This window comes from Oryzias melastigma, linkage group LG1 (genome assembly GCF_002922805.2).
Source record: "Oryzias melastigma strain HK-1 linkage group LG1, ASM292280v2, whole genome shotgun sequence".
Classification (NCBI taxonomy): Eukaryota; Metazoa; Chordata; class Actinopteri; order Beloniformes; family Adrianichthyidae; genus Oryzias; species Oryzias melastigma.
In genome coordinates, this window is record NC_050512.1 from 28,830,184 (window position 1) to 28,849,816 (window position 19,633).

A 19,633-nucleotide genomic window follows, 5' to 3' on the forward strand; every position below is an offset into this window, starting at 1 on the left:
AGAAATTAAATCAGACAAAAATTGTGTATTTTTAACACAATCGTGTGTTCGGTTTATGCATGAAATGCAAAAGGGTTTTCTTCTGCAGCTGTTTTTCTTTATGCCGCTGAGCTTCTCTGCATCCTGATGTGGGAGCTGTCCACGGTGCTGAAGAGAAGGAGTTCAACCACCTTGAACTCACGCAGCATGTGGACTTTTAGAAACTACTTCCCTCATTTATTATTAAGTTTAAAAGTTGTTAGTTTATGTTGACGTGAATCAGACTGTGAACAACTTCCTGCTATTTAAAAAGTTAGATTTGACAATTTTTTCATAAAATCAGTATTATATATTATCCATATAACATATAAAGAAACACTGTGAACGGATGTGCGTCTTACACTAAACAAAGTTGAGGGAGCTGAAAAAATACAGTTCAGGACTTCAAGGTTTAGTTTTCTTCATCGATTTTTTTCATATTTCTGTCACAGAGTTGGTGATTTTCTTTTCTTCAGATTTTTTAATCTAATCTTTTTTTACACATTACATGCTAAGACAGAAATATCAAAGTTGATGACCAGCTGTCAGTTTACTGTCTGTAGAATCAGTTGATTAATAGAATTGTTCAGTATTTAAGCTCCAATCTGATTTCTTACAAAAAAGCGACTCTTCTTCTCCAGCTGAAGCTGTCAGAATTAGTCTGTTACTTAAAGGAGTCTTTTTTTTTTCGCCCACTCTCCCTGATCCTATAGATCTCTTTGATACAGGTTGCACTGACACATCTAGGTTCAGCTTTAGCGTTACACAACTCAGTAGAATAATATTCCTTGATGTTTCAGGAAACGTAAAAGAAAGTTTAACTTGATGAAAGTTTTTTTGTAATTATTTTTTTTCTGACGATTACCCTCAGCTGTCAGTCACAGCCACGTCATTGGACCATTGACTCCCACAACCTTTTGCGCCCAACCTGGCTTGACTTATGTGCTGCAGGCCCTCTGTGTCTCTGTCACATCTGGGTGATTTAGGCTGGTCGGGCAGCTGCACTCTCCCTGTGTACCGCTGCCAGACTGAGTATGCATAAGCCCTAAGTAGCTCTAAATCACTGGCACTTGCCGAAGTGCCTCACCTGCCGCCGACTCCATTTCTAATTCTCATTCTGGCCGCTCGCTCCCGTGTGCAGGGCTGTTTATCACCAATAAGCTCACAGCAGAGCAGGTTTCTGCTCTCTCTGCTTCCAGCCTGCAGCGTGAGAGGTGGACGCATGGCGTTTGGGAGTGTGAGTCAGAGCAGCGATCAGGGAAACTGAGTTACAGCAGGACATGAATGAAGCTGAAATGAAGTTATGAGAAACAAGCCTTCAAGCGCTGCTCACACGGTGCGGGTGCACAACCCCTTTTAGGATGTTGACTATTATTTATTAATTCATTTATTTCATCTGTGCAGACTTTTTTTCTGCTAACTGATTGACCACATGTTGTGATTTATCCAGGTGGACCTGCAGCCTTTTCTCCTGGTAACCTGAGCACCAGCAGCAGCGCCAGCAGCACGCTGGGGAGCCCCGACAACGACGAGTACATCCTCTCCTTCGAAACCATCGACAAGATGCGGCGGGTCTCCTCGTACTCCTCTCTGAACTCCCTCATAGGTAACACCTCCTGCTCTGCCGGCCTCTTGCAATGCTGTCACACTGGGACGGCCTTTTCTGGACCAGAATTACTACAAATACTATGCTTCGGCTGCACGCTGGCGCAGTATTTAGCACTCTTTCCTCACAGCAAGAAGGCCCCGGTTCAAATCCCGGCTGGGGGATCTGAAAAACATCAACTGGGGACCTTTCTGTGTGGAGTTTGCATGTTGTCCCTGTGCTCACCTAAGATCATGAGCCCTTTATCAAAACCACTGAATCGACTAAATGTCGTCTTCTTCTTTGCAATTGAATTGATTTCAAGTTCAGATTGATTATACTGAATACAGATTCATCAAATTCTAATCGGTTAATTTGGTCATGATGGGAAAAATTTATTTTCAATTAACAAATATTTTTAACTGAAGAAAGGTGAAACTTTCAGCAACAAGCAAACAAAAAAAAAATGATTTTTCTTTAACAGGCCAGTCATTGCTTTTAAGGAAATTATATGTTGTTTAGGTCAAGATAGATTCAATTAATTAACTTAGAAGGTCCAAAAACATCACTTAATGATGTATTTGGAGAAAAACCGAATGTTCTTACAGTGTTTGTAGGTTGTTTTATTTTTAATTGGGTTTTTCAACAATTTAGTTTTAATAGTTTTGATTCTCTTGATTGTAAAACTAATACTGACTTAGTTTGGTCTGGACAGTCGGCCTGTCAGGAAGGATCGTCTATACTTTTCTCAGCCGCAGCGCCGCTCTTTAACATACAGATGCTGCCCTCTCATAAAGAGACGGTGAGCTTCGGGCCGGCCTTCAGGGAGACTGAAGTAAACAGAAAACAAGATGGCACTAAAGAGAGGTGGGGACCTTTGTGTTTCTCCGGGGAGGATAAAAGTCTTCCAACAACTGGCGAAGAGCTCCCGGGCTAAGTGTAAAGAGGGTTCGCAGATGTGTAAAGGGCACGGCGGAGACGGCGTGGGGGGGGCTTTTAAGCACCTTTTTTTTATTTATTTTTTTTATCCAGACTGAGGTTAAGCAGCTCGATCGCAGCGGCCCTCTGATGATTGGCGGGCTCCTCTGTGCTCTCTGACAGCTGGTTTGTCATCAAGCAGGAAGGCTATTAGCTCCCTCCCACCAGGACGGAGGAAGTCAAACGTGAAAACCTCCCGTGTCCTCTCTCTTTTTGGGGGGGTCTTCCCAGCTGTTAAATAAATATTTTTAACAGCATAGATATGTGAAATCTTTTTCTTTGACAAAATTGCATGAAAAGTTACTTTTATAGCTTAAAACCATTTTTATTTACTTTATTATTCTTCGTATTTATGCTCCTTTTATGCCACAAACAGTATTTAATTATTGTTTTAATGACAGTAAACGAAGCAGCCAGACACTCATTACCCTTTCAACAAACAAATCTGACATTAAGCGCTGCTTTTAAAGCTTTCCCAGTGGCTTCTGGGAGCTTCTAGCTGTTGGGAGGTTTCTACGCAAACAGGTTAAATGATGCTCTGGCCCCCCGCCCAAATCACTGTGCCCCCCCGTCACAGCTGGTCACGGTCCCAGCCTCCCAGCGAGCTTTTTAAACACTCCCGTTCTGCAGTGTGCCTCATGAATAAACAAAGAGGACGGAGAGTCGCGTGTGGATGCTGTCAGCGTAAAAACGACACCAATTCATGTTAATAAAAGCTGAATTATGCTCTTTTAAGGCCATCTCATTTAACAGGAAACTTTTTACAAGTTTGAAGACCTCAAGTATTATAAACTCCCCTTGTGTCTTCTTTTCTAATACTAGCACTTTATCATAATGCACCACCCACACTGAGAGGTCTCTTCTAATAACACAAGTTAATGTTGGATTTCTTCACACAAGTGGCTATTTAACCCTTAAAGGTCTTTTTGACTTGTATGTGTGCCGCTTTTCTTATGAATGAGAACAAATGGAATAAGAAATCATTCTTGAATTTCTGAGTATTTCCTCATTTTTAATCACTGCCAATCAAACTGTTGCAAAGACACTCTTTTTGAATTAAAGGGTAACACAACAGGATAGACGGCTAACGTATTAAGCTAACAATGCAAGTCCTTCACCAGGATGGAGTTTGCAGGATTCAATGCCAATTACTCTAAACCTCTGTTGTATAATCTCCAAGTTCACTGGAAAGTTGTGCAAACCAGAAGATTTTTTACATCTAAAGACAAAACACCTGCAAGCTATGCTAAAGCTAACACGATAACAACCGACCGCTACAGAATCAAAGATGGGCGGGGTTTGATGTGAAACTTCTGGGATTTACACCAGTTAACCAATCATAACATTTAACTGCAGAAGTTAAATTAACTAAGAAGTTTATTTTAAATTGTCAAAAATGTGGCAGGGACCAACAGACACCAGTAATTACTGAAGCAGAGTCAGCTGCAAAACAAGCCGAGGAACAGATCTTTGGACTATGTTGTGCTTCTAACAGATGTATGCTTTTACGTTTTATTAAGAAAAAACATACAACACATAATGACTGTTTTTTAAGCAGACTCCTTTTCAAAACATGTTGCAGTTCCTGGAGAAAATCCAGACCCTGCAGGCTCACACAGTCCACCTTAGGATTCGGACTTCTGCTATGAGGCGACCACACTACAGCATCGTGAAGCTATAATGGTGTATTCACTTACTTACTTATTTACTATTTTATAGTTGCTTGTCACCGGTTTTAGGATGTTCATTTCTCCATTTGAACACATCCGTTGAGCACGGTTGAGAGGATCTTTGAGCGAGTGTGCGACAGTCCGGAGCCAAATCGAATTCTAAGTGCTGGTTCCAGCCTCTGCTGGACGCCCGCCTGCAGGAACGCAGCAGGACAGCTCAACTATGTGGGAGGGCATCTTTGGAGCTGAGATTTATTGACCCACTAACACTGAAGATTGTACACATTTCACACAACAGTAGCAGCCATACAAAGACCTCTCAGCTGAAGGATTTAAGAATAATAAAGTCTGAAAAATACAACCGATAAAAGAGTTTTTTGTTTCCTCAAAGCATTAATCATTGCTGCTGTCAAGGTGAAAGTCACTGCTGCCTGATGTTGTTGTTCTAGTAAGTAAATTGTTAATTTTCTAATTAAAGAAATTTAGAAAAAGAAGACATTTACTCTAAAACTTACAGGCACAATTTGAAATTTTTACTTTACATTTTCATATTTGTGCAAAATCATACTCTTGTTACTGGCAAAAAATAGTTATCAGATCCACTACTTTAAATAAAAATGCCAGATAGATTTCATATAAATGCTAACTAACATTAGTATTTTTTACATTTTAACCTTTAAGACACTTTAATATATATATATATATATATAGTCAAAATCTAAACTTTAAAGTTTGTTTAAAAACAAAAAAGTATTCCTTTTTGTAGTATTTAGCTCCTCCTACCACACTGTAAGAAACCAACATTTGACTCAATACCAACTGATAGATGTTCTATTTGTGAGTTTACATTCAAGTTATTCCTAAAAAGATTAAGTTTGAAATGGCGTTTCTTTGTGTGTTTTTAACATGTACTTGTGGTATTTTTTTGATGATGGTGGAAATATATTAAGAAAATTGAGCTCTAAATTGCATTTCTGTATATTTCTTTATTGAAATCTTTAGTGAATCATGAGCAGACAAAACAATCACATCTGCCAGATCAGTATCTGGCTTTTAACTGTACGTCTGGATAGCTGCAATACTGATCAGCATTTTTGTCGCACCGATAATGTTAGTTCAGAGGTTGGGGGGCTGTAAGCTATTGGGAGGGTGTGTAACACAGTGGGGTTTCTCCATACTAAGAGTCCTGTCCAAACTCAGTGTTGAATTTCTAAAGAACTTCTGCCGCTCTGCAGAAACTATGTCCTAAAACATGACACAGGGTTTTTAAATGTTGGCTAAAGACAGCGTTGACCACTGAGATCGATTATACACTAGGTCAAAAGGTGATTGGAGTGGGACTTTAACATCAAAATGTTTGCTTTAGAATGATTTCATTTCTGACCTGTGACATTTCCTGTTTTTGTTTCTCATTCGGAGCTTAAATTCCCCTCTGTGTGTGTGTTGGTTTCCTCCTTCTCACACCTCATTACAGAGAGCATGTGACGGTTTCTTCACAGCTTTTTCCATCATTTCAACCATTCTGATGCTTGTTTTTTTATATGTTTCACCATTTAAAGCTCCAAAAAGCGCTATGCGGCGTTAGCGGTACTTTATGTCCTCTGCCAGATTTTGCAAGGCAATAAAAAAGTGATGCAGTGCTTCATTTAGTCAGTGGTTAACATCTTTACAGCGGCGCATTCGTTTCTCTCTGCCTGGGTGACACCGGTGTCGCGTTGGGGAAAAACGCCTAAATTATTTTTAAACGCCGTTTTCTGTCTGTTGGAGCTGTGCTTTGATGATTTGTAATCACTTTTGATGTTGATAAGACCAAAAAAATACATTTTATTCCAGGGATGAAGTGAGCGTGCTCTTCCCATCATGTCTGTCCTAATCTCCTTCCGTTTTATTTTTTGCTCTCCGTTTCTTCTCCACTTTTCTCCTGTGAGTCCGGAGGAGTTTCTCCTCCATCAATGTCGAGATTCCTTCTTGTTTCCCTGGATTCATTTAGGTCTCCCTCAGCGGCACTCCTCCATATTTCATCCTGTTTTAATAAGCTGTCTTGCCTTTTTGTCGCATCGGTCACTTGAGCTTCCCCCCAAGAGAGGAGCGCCAGGCTCCAAATAGACTTCAGGTTGTTCTGATTCTTTTCTGTGTCGAACAGGATTTGCTGCCAAGAAGCTTTTGAGGAATGAGAAATGGAGGGAAAAGTGTGAGGCGATGAAAGATCGTCCTCGGAGCTCCAGTTTCCAGCTCCGTTTCTGCTCCTGGAAACATCTTCCAGATGGAGAAGAAACAGGAGACCTAATGAAGAACTGGGGAGAGGGGTTACCAGAGGAATGCTGTGGAGCTGAAACTTCTCCCTGATCCAGAGACATGGAGACGGAAGCAGATCCTGACAAATGAGAGGATGTTTAGGAGGAGGTGGAGAGAGGAAGGGAAGGGGTTTGATGAGAATGAGAACGTGTTTGGTTGAGCAGATAGCAGGTCAAGACTCTAAACATACATACACCTGTGTGAAGGTGAACTCCTGTAAAACGAGAAAACGAAGCTTTTGTTCTTGTAAATAAAAAGAACTCAAGAAATCTGGTTTGTTAAAAGAGTTTCAACTATTGAGGCGTGTGGCAGGTGGGGAAGTTTCTTCAATACATCTATCAAGGCTTGCTTCGTTTAGGGGAGGAGCTAAAAATGATGAAGTGCAGAGCTTTGCTTCCCGGTGGTACCATGTGATCAATTCAGGAAGTGGTGTGGATTGTGTTGCAAGTTTGCTAACCTCTTCAAAATGTGGGTTTTTCCTGTGTGGCATTTACTAAACCATTTCAGATTGCAGAGGTCCTGAGGTTCTGGTCATGGTTGCGGTTTGTCACTGTCTGGCTCTGTCTCAAACTCTGCCAGTAGTTCTGCTTCTTGATGCAAGTTTGCTGACGAGACTTTTTAAACTCGCCAAGTTCACCTGCAACAGTTGACTGTCCATCAAGCAACGCTGTGTGTAGGGCTGAAACGAGTATCCGAGTACTCCGATACTCGCGATCTGCTCCTGAAAATTTGAGTATGAATATTCGTAACGTCCAAGATAGCTGATTCACGATTTTGATAAATATAATATTAACATTTTATGTGGGTATGATGTATTTTTTGTTCTGGAATGCAGAGTAATGTTTTTAAAGTAAGACTAGTGAAAGCGCTTTAACCATTCAAAAAAATAAAACTAAAGTTCCACTCACTGGAGAAAAAACTAATTAGCTTTAAATGCCAGAGTTTTAGCTCCAGTGTTTAGTTTGTTTTGGTTATGGTAACTCTTCATTATTTGACACAATTACCGTAATTCCAGCGGATTCTCAGGCAGAAAAACGCAGCCTGATATGCAGCTCGGCTCAGCTGAAGTGTGGATGTGATCTACATGAATCAGCTGATTCTGCTGCCGGAAAAAAAATGCTTTTTTCATACGGGCTCTGCACCAATATGTAATGCTGAGAACGTAAAATGTTGAAGAACTTTGAGGATAGAAAACAGTGGAAAACATTTTCAGAGTTTGTTGTTAAATGATCCAAAACAGCAGTGATTGTTTTAATGTTGTTTATATTACTGCTGAACTTAACCAGAAGGTTGACCAAAAGAAATAAAAAAAAAACACAATTTCTTTCTATCTAAATTTGTGTGTTTTTATCTGTGTTTTTATTAGTCTAAATAAAGGGGTAAATGGTGGTGATTTAATACAAATATTTTAATTTTCATGCATCCAGTAAAAAGACATACACATAGCAAAAAACATATTAAAAAGTAAGAATCGTTGTTCAATTGGTGAATCAAACTGTGGATCTAATCGGTAACAATCCACAACCTTAGTTGTGTTCATGGCTGTTTGAGTGATGAACTCGTAAAGATTTACTGGCAAAATCCATTTTTAATCCCTGCCGAATGTTGGGATTTAAGCAACATTGAAAAGGTTTTTCTTTTAGAATGTTTAGGTTTTAGAAAAAATAACTAAGACACGGTGTGTAGCAGAGCGGCTCTCGTCAATAGTGATGAAAGGATGTGAGGGTAGACTGCGGGTCGCTCACATCCCAAAAAGTGTGAGCACCATTATTCCATGCTTTTATATCTTCACATTTAGATTAGTGTAATTCACTTTTTACTTGTCTTAGCAAAAGCTCTTTAAAATGTCCACAACTTGTTCAAAATTCTACATTTAACAAGACCAAATAAAGGAGCTCACATAACTCCTTTACTGTCCTCTTCACACTGGCTCCCAGTTAAATTTAGAATCGATTTTAAAATTTGACTCCTAGTTTTTAGAGCCTTGCACGGACAAACTCTTAAATACATTGCTGACGTTTTAACTCCCTACTCTTCAGTCTCGTCCTTGAAGTCTTCAAACCAAAATCTATTAAAAAATACCAAAAACCTGCTATAAAACCAGAGGAGATGTTGCCTCTCAAGCTGTTGCTCCTCGTCTTTGAAACAACCTGCTGTTGTCAGTACGACAGATGAACTCCGATGAGTGTTTTAAAAGTCAGGTCGAGACGTGTTTATTCAAAAAGAGCTTTTAGGTCATTCATTGGATATTTATTGTCTTTTATATTGTTTTATCTGCAGTATTTGTATGACTGGCTGTGATTCTCTGTGAAGCACTTTGTGATTTTTATCTGGGAAAGGTACCAGTTTTTGTGTTAATTAACCCTCAGCGTCAGCACCACGAGACTGCAGGTCCTTTCCATCCTGCTTGATCTCTATTTTTTTTGTGAATGCATAAAAAATCTACTTGACCTTGTAGAAATATTAATAAAGCAATGAACGTCTTGATCAAGTTTTGATTCTTATTTTTCTGTTGTCTGTTTTGCATGATATGTATTTTTCAATGCAACTGGAGATTTTTTTTGCTTCTTTCTGTCAGAACTGTACCCACAAATGTTTTTTTTCTTCATCTGACTTAAACGAATTCTTGATTTCCTTCTCCAGGTGTGTCCTTCAACAGTGTTTACACACAGATCTGGAGAGTGCTGCTTCATCTGGCTGCAGATCCTTTCCCTGAGGTGTCAGATCTGGCCATGAAGGTCCTCAACAGCATCGCCTACAAGGTTTGTCGACTCTATAAAGCCACTGAAACGAAGTTTATTTTCTGGAAATCCTAAACTCTTAAATGTGTTTATTGTTGTTACCATTAGGAGGTCTGAAGGCCATTAAAGAACAACTGATTCTTTATTTGTATTTGTTGTATCTTCAGCTCACAGGGAAAGACACTGGTTTCCAATGCTTACCTTTTCTTTGTCCCACTGGCGTCTGCTTTCCTCAAAAAGCCATTTCTTTTGTGCAAATGCAATTAAGGGCCGATGGCTCCCTCAGGCCTGGCATGGCAAAACTGAGTAAAGAGGCTGCTGCCACTTCGGGAGCTTTAATAACCTCTGCAGTCCCCCTACCCATCCGAACATGAACCAAACTTTCCTAGTTTCCCCTCAGTCCCTTTTAAAAGAATCCAATAACAAGTTTCTGTTCTTGACCAAAAACTTTACCTTTATCACTGAGCTGTCATTCTGATAAATCTAATAAATGAATAAAATGTGAGTTCATTACATGAAAAAATAATCAGTTAGATCGCATTTTCTAAGAATATTGTCTTTCCTGATCACAAGGTCAAAAATACTAGCATTGGTGCATTGGTGAATTGGCTGTAAGAATTCATTTTCATGCTGCTAGTAATTTCTAGTTTTCCCTCCTACAACCACGATGTGAGTGATAAACAATCACTTATGCATCCAAACTAGCCAGTTTAGTTTAGTTTAGTTTAGTAAATGATGAAAATGAAAGGGGACAGAAAGAAGAAGACTTATTGTTTCTGCCCCATTTAACTAAATCAATCAAGATTTTTTAACCTAATCTGTCTCTTTGTATTGTAACATTAATATATCAACTGGCTGACGAAAACAAGAATGTAGACAATATCAACAAGAAAATAAACCAAATACCTCTTTTTTTTTTATTTTTATTTTTTTATATATTTAACTTGCCAAAATTTTAAAGACGCGTCAGCCTCTTTTGAGCGTAACTGTTTCAGTCCAAATGACTCAAAGAACCTGTTACCAGAAGAAAACCTGATTTCAGCTCCAAAACAGATTAAAACTATTAAACTTCAAAATGAGCAAACTAAAGATAGAAGTCCGTTTGGAACCAGCCACACAGACGATTCTCACTGATTCAACCTGAAAGCAAACCTGCAGTAAACGTCCGACTCAAACACATGAATAACCGGGCCAGAACGTTATAGTGATGATGGTCCAGGAGGAACGTCCTCTCACATCTTTAAATAGATCAACTCAGCCAATCAGGATCCTCGACCAGAAGGGATCTACAGATAAAAATGACTCATCATTCCATTAGATTTTAAATAACCAACATCTGATTTTGGATTTATTACGTTATAACAGGCGTCTTTATTCCCTACACAACTAAAAAACACTTCAAAGAAAACGTAAAACTGTAAATCTTTTCTTAAGTGAGTCAGTGTGGACGTATTGCACGTTCTCTCCAGCATGAAGCTGAGCTGAGACGGCTTCTTCAAACAGCATTCACCCACCAGTGTTAACATCAGCTCTTCTAATTAGGATTTTGATTGTCAGATATTATCGATTTCTAACGATGCGCACAAGGTCAGCAGCTAATTAAAATCTTGTTTTCTCAGACTGTGAAGACATTAAAGGCATTTTTCTGTTCTTTTATGTTTTTTGTTGGTCACATTTTTTAATAATCAGTCTTTCCAATGTGCTGGATAAACACGTTCTTAAAGAACTTAACTGAACCCAAATGTCACGTTTTTATGATCCTAGAAACAGTTAGTTGCTCCTTTTTAAGACACTTTTTACTTTCCAGATCATTAATGGTAAAGAAAGGCAATGAAATGAGGGATTCTTGCAAAGACTCAAAATAAAACGACTCGTTACATTTTACATTTTCGTCAGAAGGAATAAGGACACACCTGCACTATTGTTCCTGAATCAGTTTGTGACAAAGGCGTTTGCAGAAATGTGTGATCGTTTCTGCTGTGCGTCATGGCAACGCTGACAGGAGATGTCTTTACAGTCCTTTTCTGTTCTGTTTTCAGATGAAAAAAAAAGAAATGTCTGCAGCACAACTTTCATATGCAGGTGCAGTTTAAAAGTTTTGGATTTGAAATTGATTTATTTGAAGCAATAAAAACAAAAAAATAATATTGACCCCAAAAAAAAGACATGGACGTCTACACAATCAAATTCTGGATGATGATGACTTGATTGGAAAAGTAATAGAAGATGCATATCTACATATGTGCTTCCAGATCAAACCAACTTTGTGAGCTTTTAATTCACTATAAATAACCTTAAAGGCACATTTTGATCTGTGTATTTCTGAGTAATCCTCTAAGAACTGTAACAACAGCAGCCCCTCTCAATCCACGAAACCAAGCGGGTTCTCACGCGCTGATGTCACAAATTGAGAACCGCCCCTTTCAGGGACAGTCTGCTGTGACATCAGCGCCTCCAGGCTAACACAAACACACACTTTCTCCACAAAGCTTACGCGGATCAGCAAATCTCTGTAACTTTAAAATCCCAATACTGCATCTTTTCCATTTCTGTGGCGCCTTCAATGTCCGTCTGGTCTAAAAGGAGTTCGTTACTGTAGACATCCATCTCTACTAGTGGTCGGGCTCCTTTAAGATTTCTTGACTGAATCAAATGAACCCATTAGTCATCACCATTCTGTCTGTGATGGAATAAAAGTTTGTCTCCAATAAAGGGCTGCCACTTTTTTGGAATAAACACCCGGGCTACTAAAGGTAGATACACAATATGCACATCCATCTTTGCAAAACTTTGGATGTTTGTTTTTGGGTGAAATGCAGACACGCTGCCGAAGCCGGTTCTAAACTGGCGTCATGAAACGGGCGGCGCCCAAGGAAAAAAAGGCGGAGCCTCAGAGATCGGGGCGGAGCCTCAGAGATCGGGGCGGAGCCTCAGAGATCAAGGCGTCTTACTTTCGGATAGGAAAAAGAGTTGACTAAAATAACTCCTATTTCATAAATAATTTGTTTTTTAGGGGTTCCAAAGGTTATATATGATCTTATTTTTGGATATAATTTACTCTTAAAGGCTTAAGAAAAGCATGGAATAGGCCCTTTAAACTGAACATTTGTCAAAAAGAGTTTATTTGCTTAAAACAGAGGAAGAAAACATGTAATACTTAACTAATTTATTATTTCTATATATTTTTATAATAATCTGGTTCATAGCTACTAATTAGTTATTTATACTTTACCCGTCCCCATTCAGATTATTTATTAATGATTTAAAATATTAAAAAACAAACGTTTTTTTTTTCCTTATGTATAGAAATGCATTTCATCTCATATTTGTTAAAATAAATCATCAGTCTTTGTTCATTTAAAAGGCTTTTACACAAATCTGAAGAAATGAGGCTTTGGTGAAACGTTTGACTCCATCATCCATGAACATACTTGTTTTAAAAATTAAGTTTCATGTAAAAACTGATCTATAGTTTTGGTCTCATTGATGGAGACAAATCTTTGTGTGAAAGTTGTTTTTCCCCTTTTGTCCCCTTTGCTGTGATAAATGTCACATTTATTCCATCTCCGCTGCTGTTTTCATAAACGCAGGTCTGCCGTTTAGTCAGTTTAAAAGAAAAAAACAACCCAGAAAAATAATTATCGGCTTTAACAGAAAACCTGCCCGTAAAAGGGATTCATAAGCAGGTTTCCATAAGAACCGACTCAGCCTTTAATCACACAGTTTCATAACTGCTGTCTTTTTTCATCAGTTTTTGTGAATCTCACTTTTATCGAAAAGGTTGTTTTCAGCTTTTTTATGCCTCTTAGCCTAAAACAAAAAAAAAAAAAAAAAAAAAAAGATCCCCTCATACCTGCTTCAATTCTGCAATTAGCATAAAAATCAACTTACAGGCTCTTCCCGCCAGTGAAATGTGTTTGCTGCTGTTAACAAGATTTAAACCGCACAGTTTGGTCTCCTGCTTGCTTCAGTAAACAACTACTCTGCTATTTATCAGCCATGCTTTGCCTCTATTGTCTTTATTAAGTTTACACCTCCCTTGCGTGCGGTTACCAGACGATTCAGGATGAAGAGGTTATATTACCTGCTCGGTTTAATGAGATAAAGTTCTGGAAATTTAGGCAAACTTACTGAAGTGTTGCCCTTCTCTCTCTGTTCTGAACTAGCCTCTTCAGATGTTTTTGGTTTCACTTCTGACAACAATGAAGACTTTTTTTGTTGTTTCTCCTCAGGCAACGATGAATGCCCGACCTCAGAGGATCCTGGACTCCACGTCGCTCACAAAGTCGGCACCGGCCAGCCCCACCAGCAAAGGAACGCTCATCCACCAGGCGGGGTGAGTGAACGTCAGACCACAATTCACCTCAGCTTTGAGGTGAAGCAGAAACACTACGTGAACTCTGCATGTAAACAGCTCCAAGCAGCGATATGTAAGAGGATACACTGGAACTGTGACGGAGTTCTTAAAATCACTTCAATCTTACTGTGAAAAGCAAACGTAGAGAAGACTCTCACCCTCTTCTCATTTCAGTTTTGACATTCTGTCTTTGCCATTTCAGTTATATGAATATACTTTGTTGTGTTACAAATAGAAAGTTAGCGTATATGTATCTGGGGTTCACATGCCGTCTCCAGCTGTTGGTTTTTTTAGTGGTTTCCAGTTTTCAAACAATATTAGATTCTCTTATTTGAGTCTCGGTCCAAACAGGTTAAAGTCACTAATAGCTACTTTTGAACATTTTCTGTGAGATATTTTTGGAATTATTTTGTATTATAGGCAGATAACATAAATGTTGATGATTTATTACTATTTTTCAGTTGCTACATATTGATGTTAAAAAAGTTAAAAGCTTTGTTTTAGTTTTATTCCAAAGAGGTAAATCAGGATCAGCTTAAAGTAAAAGAAAAACCAGATTGTAAATTTGTTTTTTACAATTTACTTTTTTTGAGTTTTATTAAAAAAAAATTCCAAATGTATGTTTTTTGGTTTATTTTTTCAAATTTCAAATATCTTTTTTTTTCAAATTCACCTTCTTTTCAACATTTCTTTAAGTTTAAAAATATTTTTGTCAAATTTACAGTTTTACTTCTAATTTTTAATATTTCTTTCAAGTTCAAATAAATATTTTTCATGCTTAGAATATTTGTTTCCAAATTTTCAGTATTTTTTCTCATTTTAAATCATATTTTTTTTTGTTTAAAATCTTTATATTTAATTTTGAACATTTTTTTCAAATTTAAAAAACAAGTTATTTTTTTCCGTTTTTCTACTAGATTTTCAATTTTTTTTGAAGTGCAAGATGCATTTTAAAAAAATTATACTTTTTAATATATGTTTTTAAGCTTATGATGTTTTCTTTCTAGTTTATAACTGATTTCATATTTTAATCTACATTTTTCTCATTTACAAGACTTTTTTATTTACTTTAAGCTGGTTCTGATTTGATCTTATAGTATTTCTTTTAAACTCTGACATTGTGAGAGCTTGAAGAAATCAATACTTCAGTAAATGTGACGAACAGCTGAAGTCTTGTTTCTCATCTTCTTCGTTCTTCTTCGTTCCTCTTGGTGCCTCAGTGGCTCTCCACCCATGCCCAGCACCAGCAGCTCCAGCCTGACCAACGACGTCCCCAAACCCCCCAACCGAGAGCAGCCCGCCACGCGGCCCCCCTACACACCCACACTGGGAGGACAGGCGCCGCACTCGCACCAGTTTCCACGCACTCGGAAAATGTTTGACAAGGGTCCTGAGCAGGTGAGGAAACGACGATCTCCTCCTCTTAAGAAACACATTTCTAAACGCGTGTGACCTCGACTCTTTAAATCCAACCCTCTTGTTGGCTCTGTTTTTGTTCAGGCAGCTGAAGACGGCGACGAGCCGGTCGGCCACAGGAACTACATCAGTCTGTCCCTGCAGACCGGCCTGTGCGACTGGAGCGCCAAATACTTTGCTCAGCCGGTCACTAAGGTACGTCTCTCCATTAAGCTGCTTTACTCCCCTAAAATAAAAAGGGAAGGTTGACACTCTTACAGTCACACTGAAGCCTCTGATTCAGTTAAACCAGAACACCTTTAAAAAAACAGCAGAAATATAACTTTTTAAAACCATCGTGCCATATTCTCCATCTGAGCACACTGCCTACCAAGTAGTTGCTAGGCAACAAAAGGAAAAGAGATGGGTTAGATTATTTTTTGTTTTCACACATAAATGAGAATCTCCATCACAGTTTATGCTGATCCTTTATTTAAGAAGGGAATCCACACACACATGCATATATATATATAAATATATATTTGTCATTTTTATTTAATAATCAACTTTTTGTTCCAAGTAATACCATTATGGAGGAAAAAGAAGTACCTTCTGCCTATAAAAGATGTATTTTTGAATAATTTAGAGGTTTGAGCTGTAACGTTGTCCTGAATGAAATTCAAGATTAACAGAAGTGATTTGGACATTCCCACTGGTGGTTTAGATATTACTCCGTCTTGCAGAGATAAAGTAAAGAATGAAAGTTTTTTTATCCTCTAAAATGATTTTTATATCAGGTTGAGTAAATGAAACAGCATAAAATCGTGATTTGTTAAAAAAAAAAAATGTAGATAAGCCATTAAAATGGATGCATTTGCTGCTAATTCATTCTATAATTAAAACGTTAAGCTTATTTTCTAATAAGGTGCTTAAAAACAAAAACAAAAATTAATTTTAGGTCATAAAGTGTCTGCAGATGGATCAAATCGGAGTCCCAGCGGGAGCTGATTCCAGCAGAGGCCAGCTTAATGGCTAAAAGCCATTTGGCCTCCTTTGGTTTGATTTCTGGCCTCCATTAGCGGCCTGGTCCCTGCAGACCTCCACCTTTAGAGCTCACATGCAGGAGACACAAGTCCTGCTCAGACTTCTGACACAGATCCACTCAGATTCCACGGCAACTCCTCCAAGTGTTAAAAACTTTTTTTTTTTTTGATAAATGCGAGTTTTTTCAAAATTGACTTGTTTCCATTAGTCTACTTTATTATTGCAAATCTAATTTCCACAATTTCACAGCCAATAGAAACTGAACTAATGGTACGTTCCATTCTCATGACGTCCCTTTAGTCCACCTGTGTCAAAGTCAAGACCCGGGTGCCGGATCCGGCCCTCTGGGTAATTCTTGTGCTAGATTTTTGGAATATTTTGGCATTTAATAAGAATGTTTTTGTCCATTTTGGAGTTTAGCTATTTCAGCTACATGCTAGCTATTTTTGCTAACCTAAGTTTTTTTTTCTTCTTAGTTTTTTTAGGCCAATATGACATTTAGCTAATATTTTAGAGGGCTATCAGCTTCAGTGATTTCAGCTATCAGCTTCAGCTTTTTTTAGCAATCAACTTCAGCATTTCCAGCTATCATCTTCAGCGTTTTTAGCTATCATCTTCAGCATTTTTTAGCTATCAATTTCAGCGTTTTCAGCTATCAGCTTCAGCATTTCCAGCCATCAGTTTCAGCATTTCCAGCTATCAGCTTCAGAGTTTTTAGCTATCATCTTCAGCGTTTTTTAGCTATCAGCTTCAGCATTTATAGCTATCAGCTTCAGAATTTCCAGCCATCAGTTTGAGCATTTTTATCTATCAGTTTCAGTGTTTTCAGCTTTCAATTTCAGCATCTTCAGCTATCAGCACTAAGATGTTCAGCGGCCAAATTCAGCTTACAGCATTCACACTAGCATTATTACAGGTAAAGCTATATATGTAGTTCATAATTATGTTAAAAAGTTACGTTTTTTTTTTTGTTTTTTTTGTTTTAGTTTGTTCAATAAATGTTAACTCTGTTCGGCTCGCGACCTAAGGTGTGTTTTGGATGTTGGCCCCTTGTTCGATTAACTTTGACACCCCTCCTTTAGGTGGTCATATGAACCTGTGTTCCCCTTTAAGATACAGCCACTCCTCTCTATGAACCTCCACAGACCTGGATGACCCAAAAACCCGCAGCAGCCATTCAGATCGACTCCTGTACGGGTCCATGTGACTAAAGCTCAAGTAAAGTTTGTGTTCTAGTTAATTAAAGACGGATCCACATTTAAGTTGAGGATGGTAAAAAAAACAATTCTATCCTCCTCACACAATCCTTTTCATTTAATACCTCAACCATCCTGACAGTTTGTAGGTTTTGATCCATGACAGCTGATTTCTGGAGAGCTGAATGTTTTACACAGACGTTTTTTACTCTCAGAACTGAACCACAGAAGTGGAAACAACAGGATCTGTTGGGTCTCACCTGCTCATAAACACTGATTTTTTTTTTTTTTTACCTGGAAGTTTTACTGCTAAACCTCTTTGACCCTCGTTCATGCACTCATAATGTCCAGAGATGCTGGATTACTTAAAACACTTTTTTTATTTTTTTTTTTTTACGTGCAGCGTCTCAGAACTGTTATTTAGGGTTGCACACCGAGGTGCTAAAATGCCTCTCATGTTTTCTTAAAAGCGATACAAACGGAGAAAATATGTCTCCAAAATACTGATGTAACAAAGCGGTCCACAAAGTCTAGATGTGTTTGGGAAGGGTTTAACACCCTGCAGGAGTCAGGAAGCACTCTGAAAAATACTTAAAACCCATGTATTTTCCTGTTTTTGAAATAAACTTTCTTTTTATTAAAAGTTTTTAAGCATTTAATTTCTAAAGTAAATGTGTGCATTTTTATAATATGTTTTAACTTTACACTTTACTACAATTCAATGACAAAACACTTGTTTTTTTAGTTGGTGTTTGTTTTATTAAAGCGGAACAAAAATCATAAAATCCTAATTTAGATCAGAATGTGCTTCTTCATTTATATTTATCTGTTGTTCAGAGTTTTTGCCTCAGGATGTTTGGAAGGAATCAAAGCTCAGCTCGCCTTCTGACTTTTGTGTTCAGATCCCGGAGGAGCACGACCTGGAGAGTCAGGTGAGGATGGAGCGTCAGTGGAGGTTCCTGAGAAACGCTCGCGTCAGAAGGCAGAGTCGAGTCATCACACAGAGAGGTTGGTCCAATCCCAACACCGCAAACACTCATTTTCCTTCTCAGAGGCAGAATATTATCTATGGTCTCTCAAACAAAATATAATCTAAAACATTCACTTGTGGGTGGAAAGTCCTCACACATTTTCCACACGTGGATTTGATGATTCTGAAAGGTTTATCAGAAGTGTCTGACGTTCTTACTAAATCATGGTTTAGTAAAGGTTTTTGCAGCTGGACATGAAGCAAGCTATCAAAACATCATGACTCTATCAACAAACACTAGTTTGAATTCTGGTTCAGAATTTATTGATTTTTTTTTAATGCTTCATTGATTTTACTGCATCACATTTTTTTTCTTATCCTGGTTTATTTTGTTGTAATTTCCCAGATAAATACCCCGTATTATTATCGGTTTGTCATGTGGGATGAAATGAGGCTCATAGAAATGCTGAAAAACACATTTTTAAAAGGTTTTGAGCAAAAAGTTTTCATTATCGAACTAAAGGCTTTTAGGACTTAATAGTTTGTGGAATCTTATTTCTTTTTTTTTATTTTATACATATTTATTTTGTTGTTCCTTTATCTGTCTTTTTCTTGTAAAGTGCTATAGAAATAGAGATTCATTGATCAACCCGAGAGGCATTTTGCTTTTAAGAACAAAATAAACAAAACCTAAAGGATGGCAGAAAATCGGCTTTGAAATTGGACAAATTTGGATACTTTTGTCCCATTGGGCTTCATCCAGAAGCATAAAATCAGTCATAAAATATAAACAATAGTTAGTTACTAAACTAAACTGGTTATCCCTGCCCTTAGAGCCTCCTTCTCAATGAGGAAAAAACTCCTAAAAAAAATAGATTCCAGGGGGAAAAAAAGAAACCTCGTGGAAGGAGGAATCCTCTCCCAGGACGGACAGGTGATGTACCAAGAATGTTGAAGAATTGGCTTATCTAGCTCTACAACTCCATGTTTAATAGTGTAGCAGCTGGGGCTTTATCCCAATGGAACTGGAACAGCTGTGGGGGGCGAGCCAGAGGCGTGGTCCACGGCCAAGAACAGGCACACAGGCGATCGCCCTGGAATCTGAAATCTCTGCTGTTCCCCCGAAGGGGAGTGGAAAAGAAGAACAGCACATGAATCGCACTGCACCAAACAGAGGCATGGAGGACTAAATATAAAATAGCTGATAAAGAATAAAGGGAAGGAAAATTAAGATCTTAATGCATGTTATTTATCTACAAGTGGATGTATTGGAATGGAGCAGAGCAGAGAGCTTAAGCCCCGCCTGGCGTATTTTCTACATCACAATTAAACTCTTTATTTAAACTGTGTACTTTTGTCTGCTCCTGATTCACAGCAATTTTAA

General features: G+C 38.2%; 1 protein-coding gene across 4 annotated transcripts in view; it reads left to right on the forward strand.

Moving 5' to 3' along the window:
• Positions 1-19,633, forward strand: part of rptor (regulatory associated protein of MTOR, complex 1) — a 181,161-nt gene that overhangs the window by 130,576 nt on the left and 30,952 nt on the right. For all 4 annotated transcript variants that reach the window (XM_024289363.2, XM_024289362.2, XM_024289365.2 and 1 more), the window contains 6 exons: positions 1,469-1,624; positions 9,190-9,308; positions 13,520-13,623; positions 14,865-15,042; positions 15,145-15,255; positions 18,182-18,287. In XM_024289363.2, coding sequence (XP_024145131.1) covers positions 1,469-1,624; positions 9,190-9,308; positions 13,520-13,623; positions 14,865-15,042; positions 15,145-15,255; positions 18,182-18,287 — 774 coding nt within the window. The remainder of the gene's footprint in view (positions 1-1,468; positions 1,625-9,189; positions 9,309-13,519; positions 13,624-14,864; positions 15,043-15,144; positions 15,256-18,181; positions 18,288-19,633) is intronic.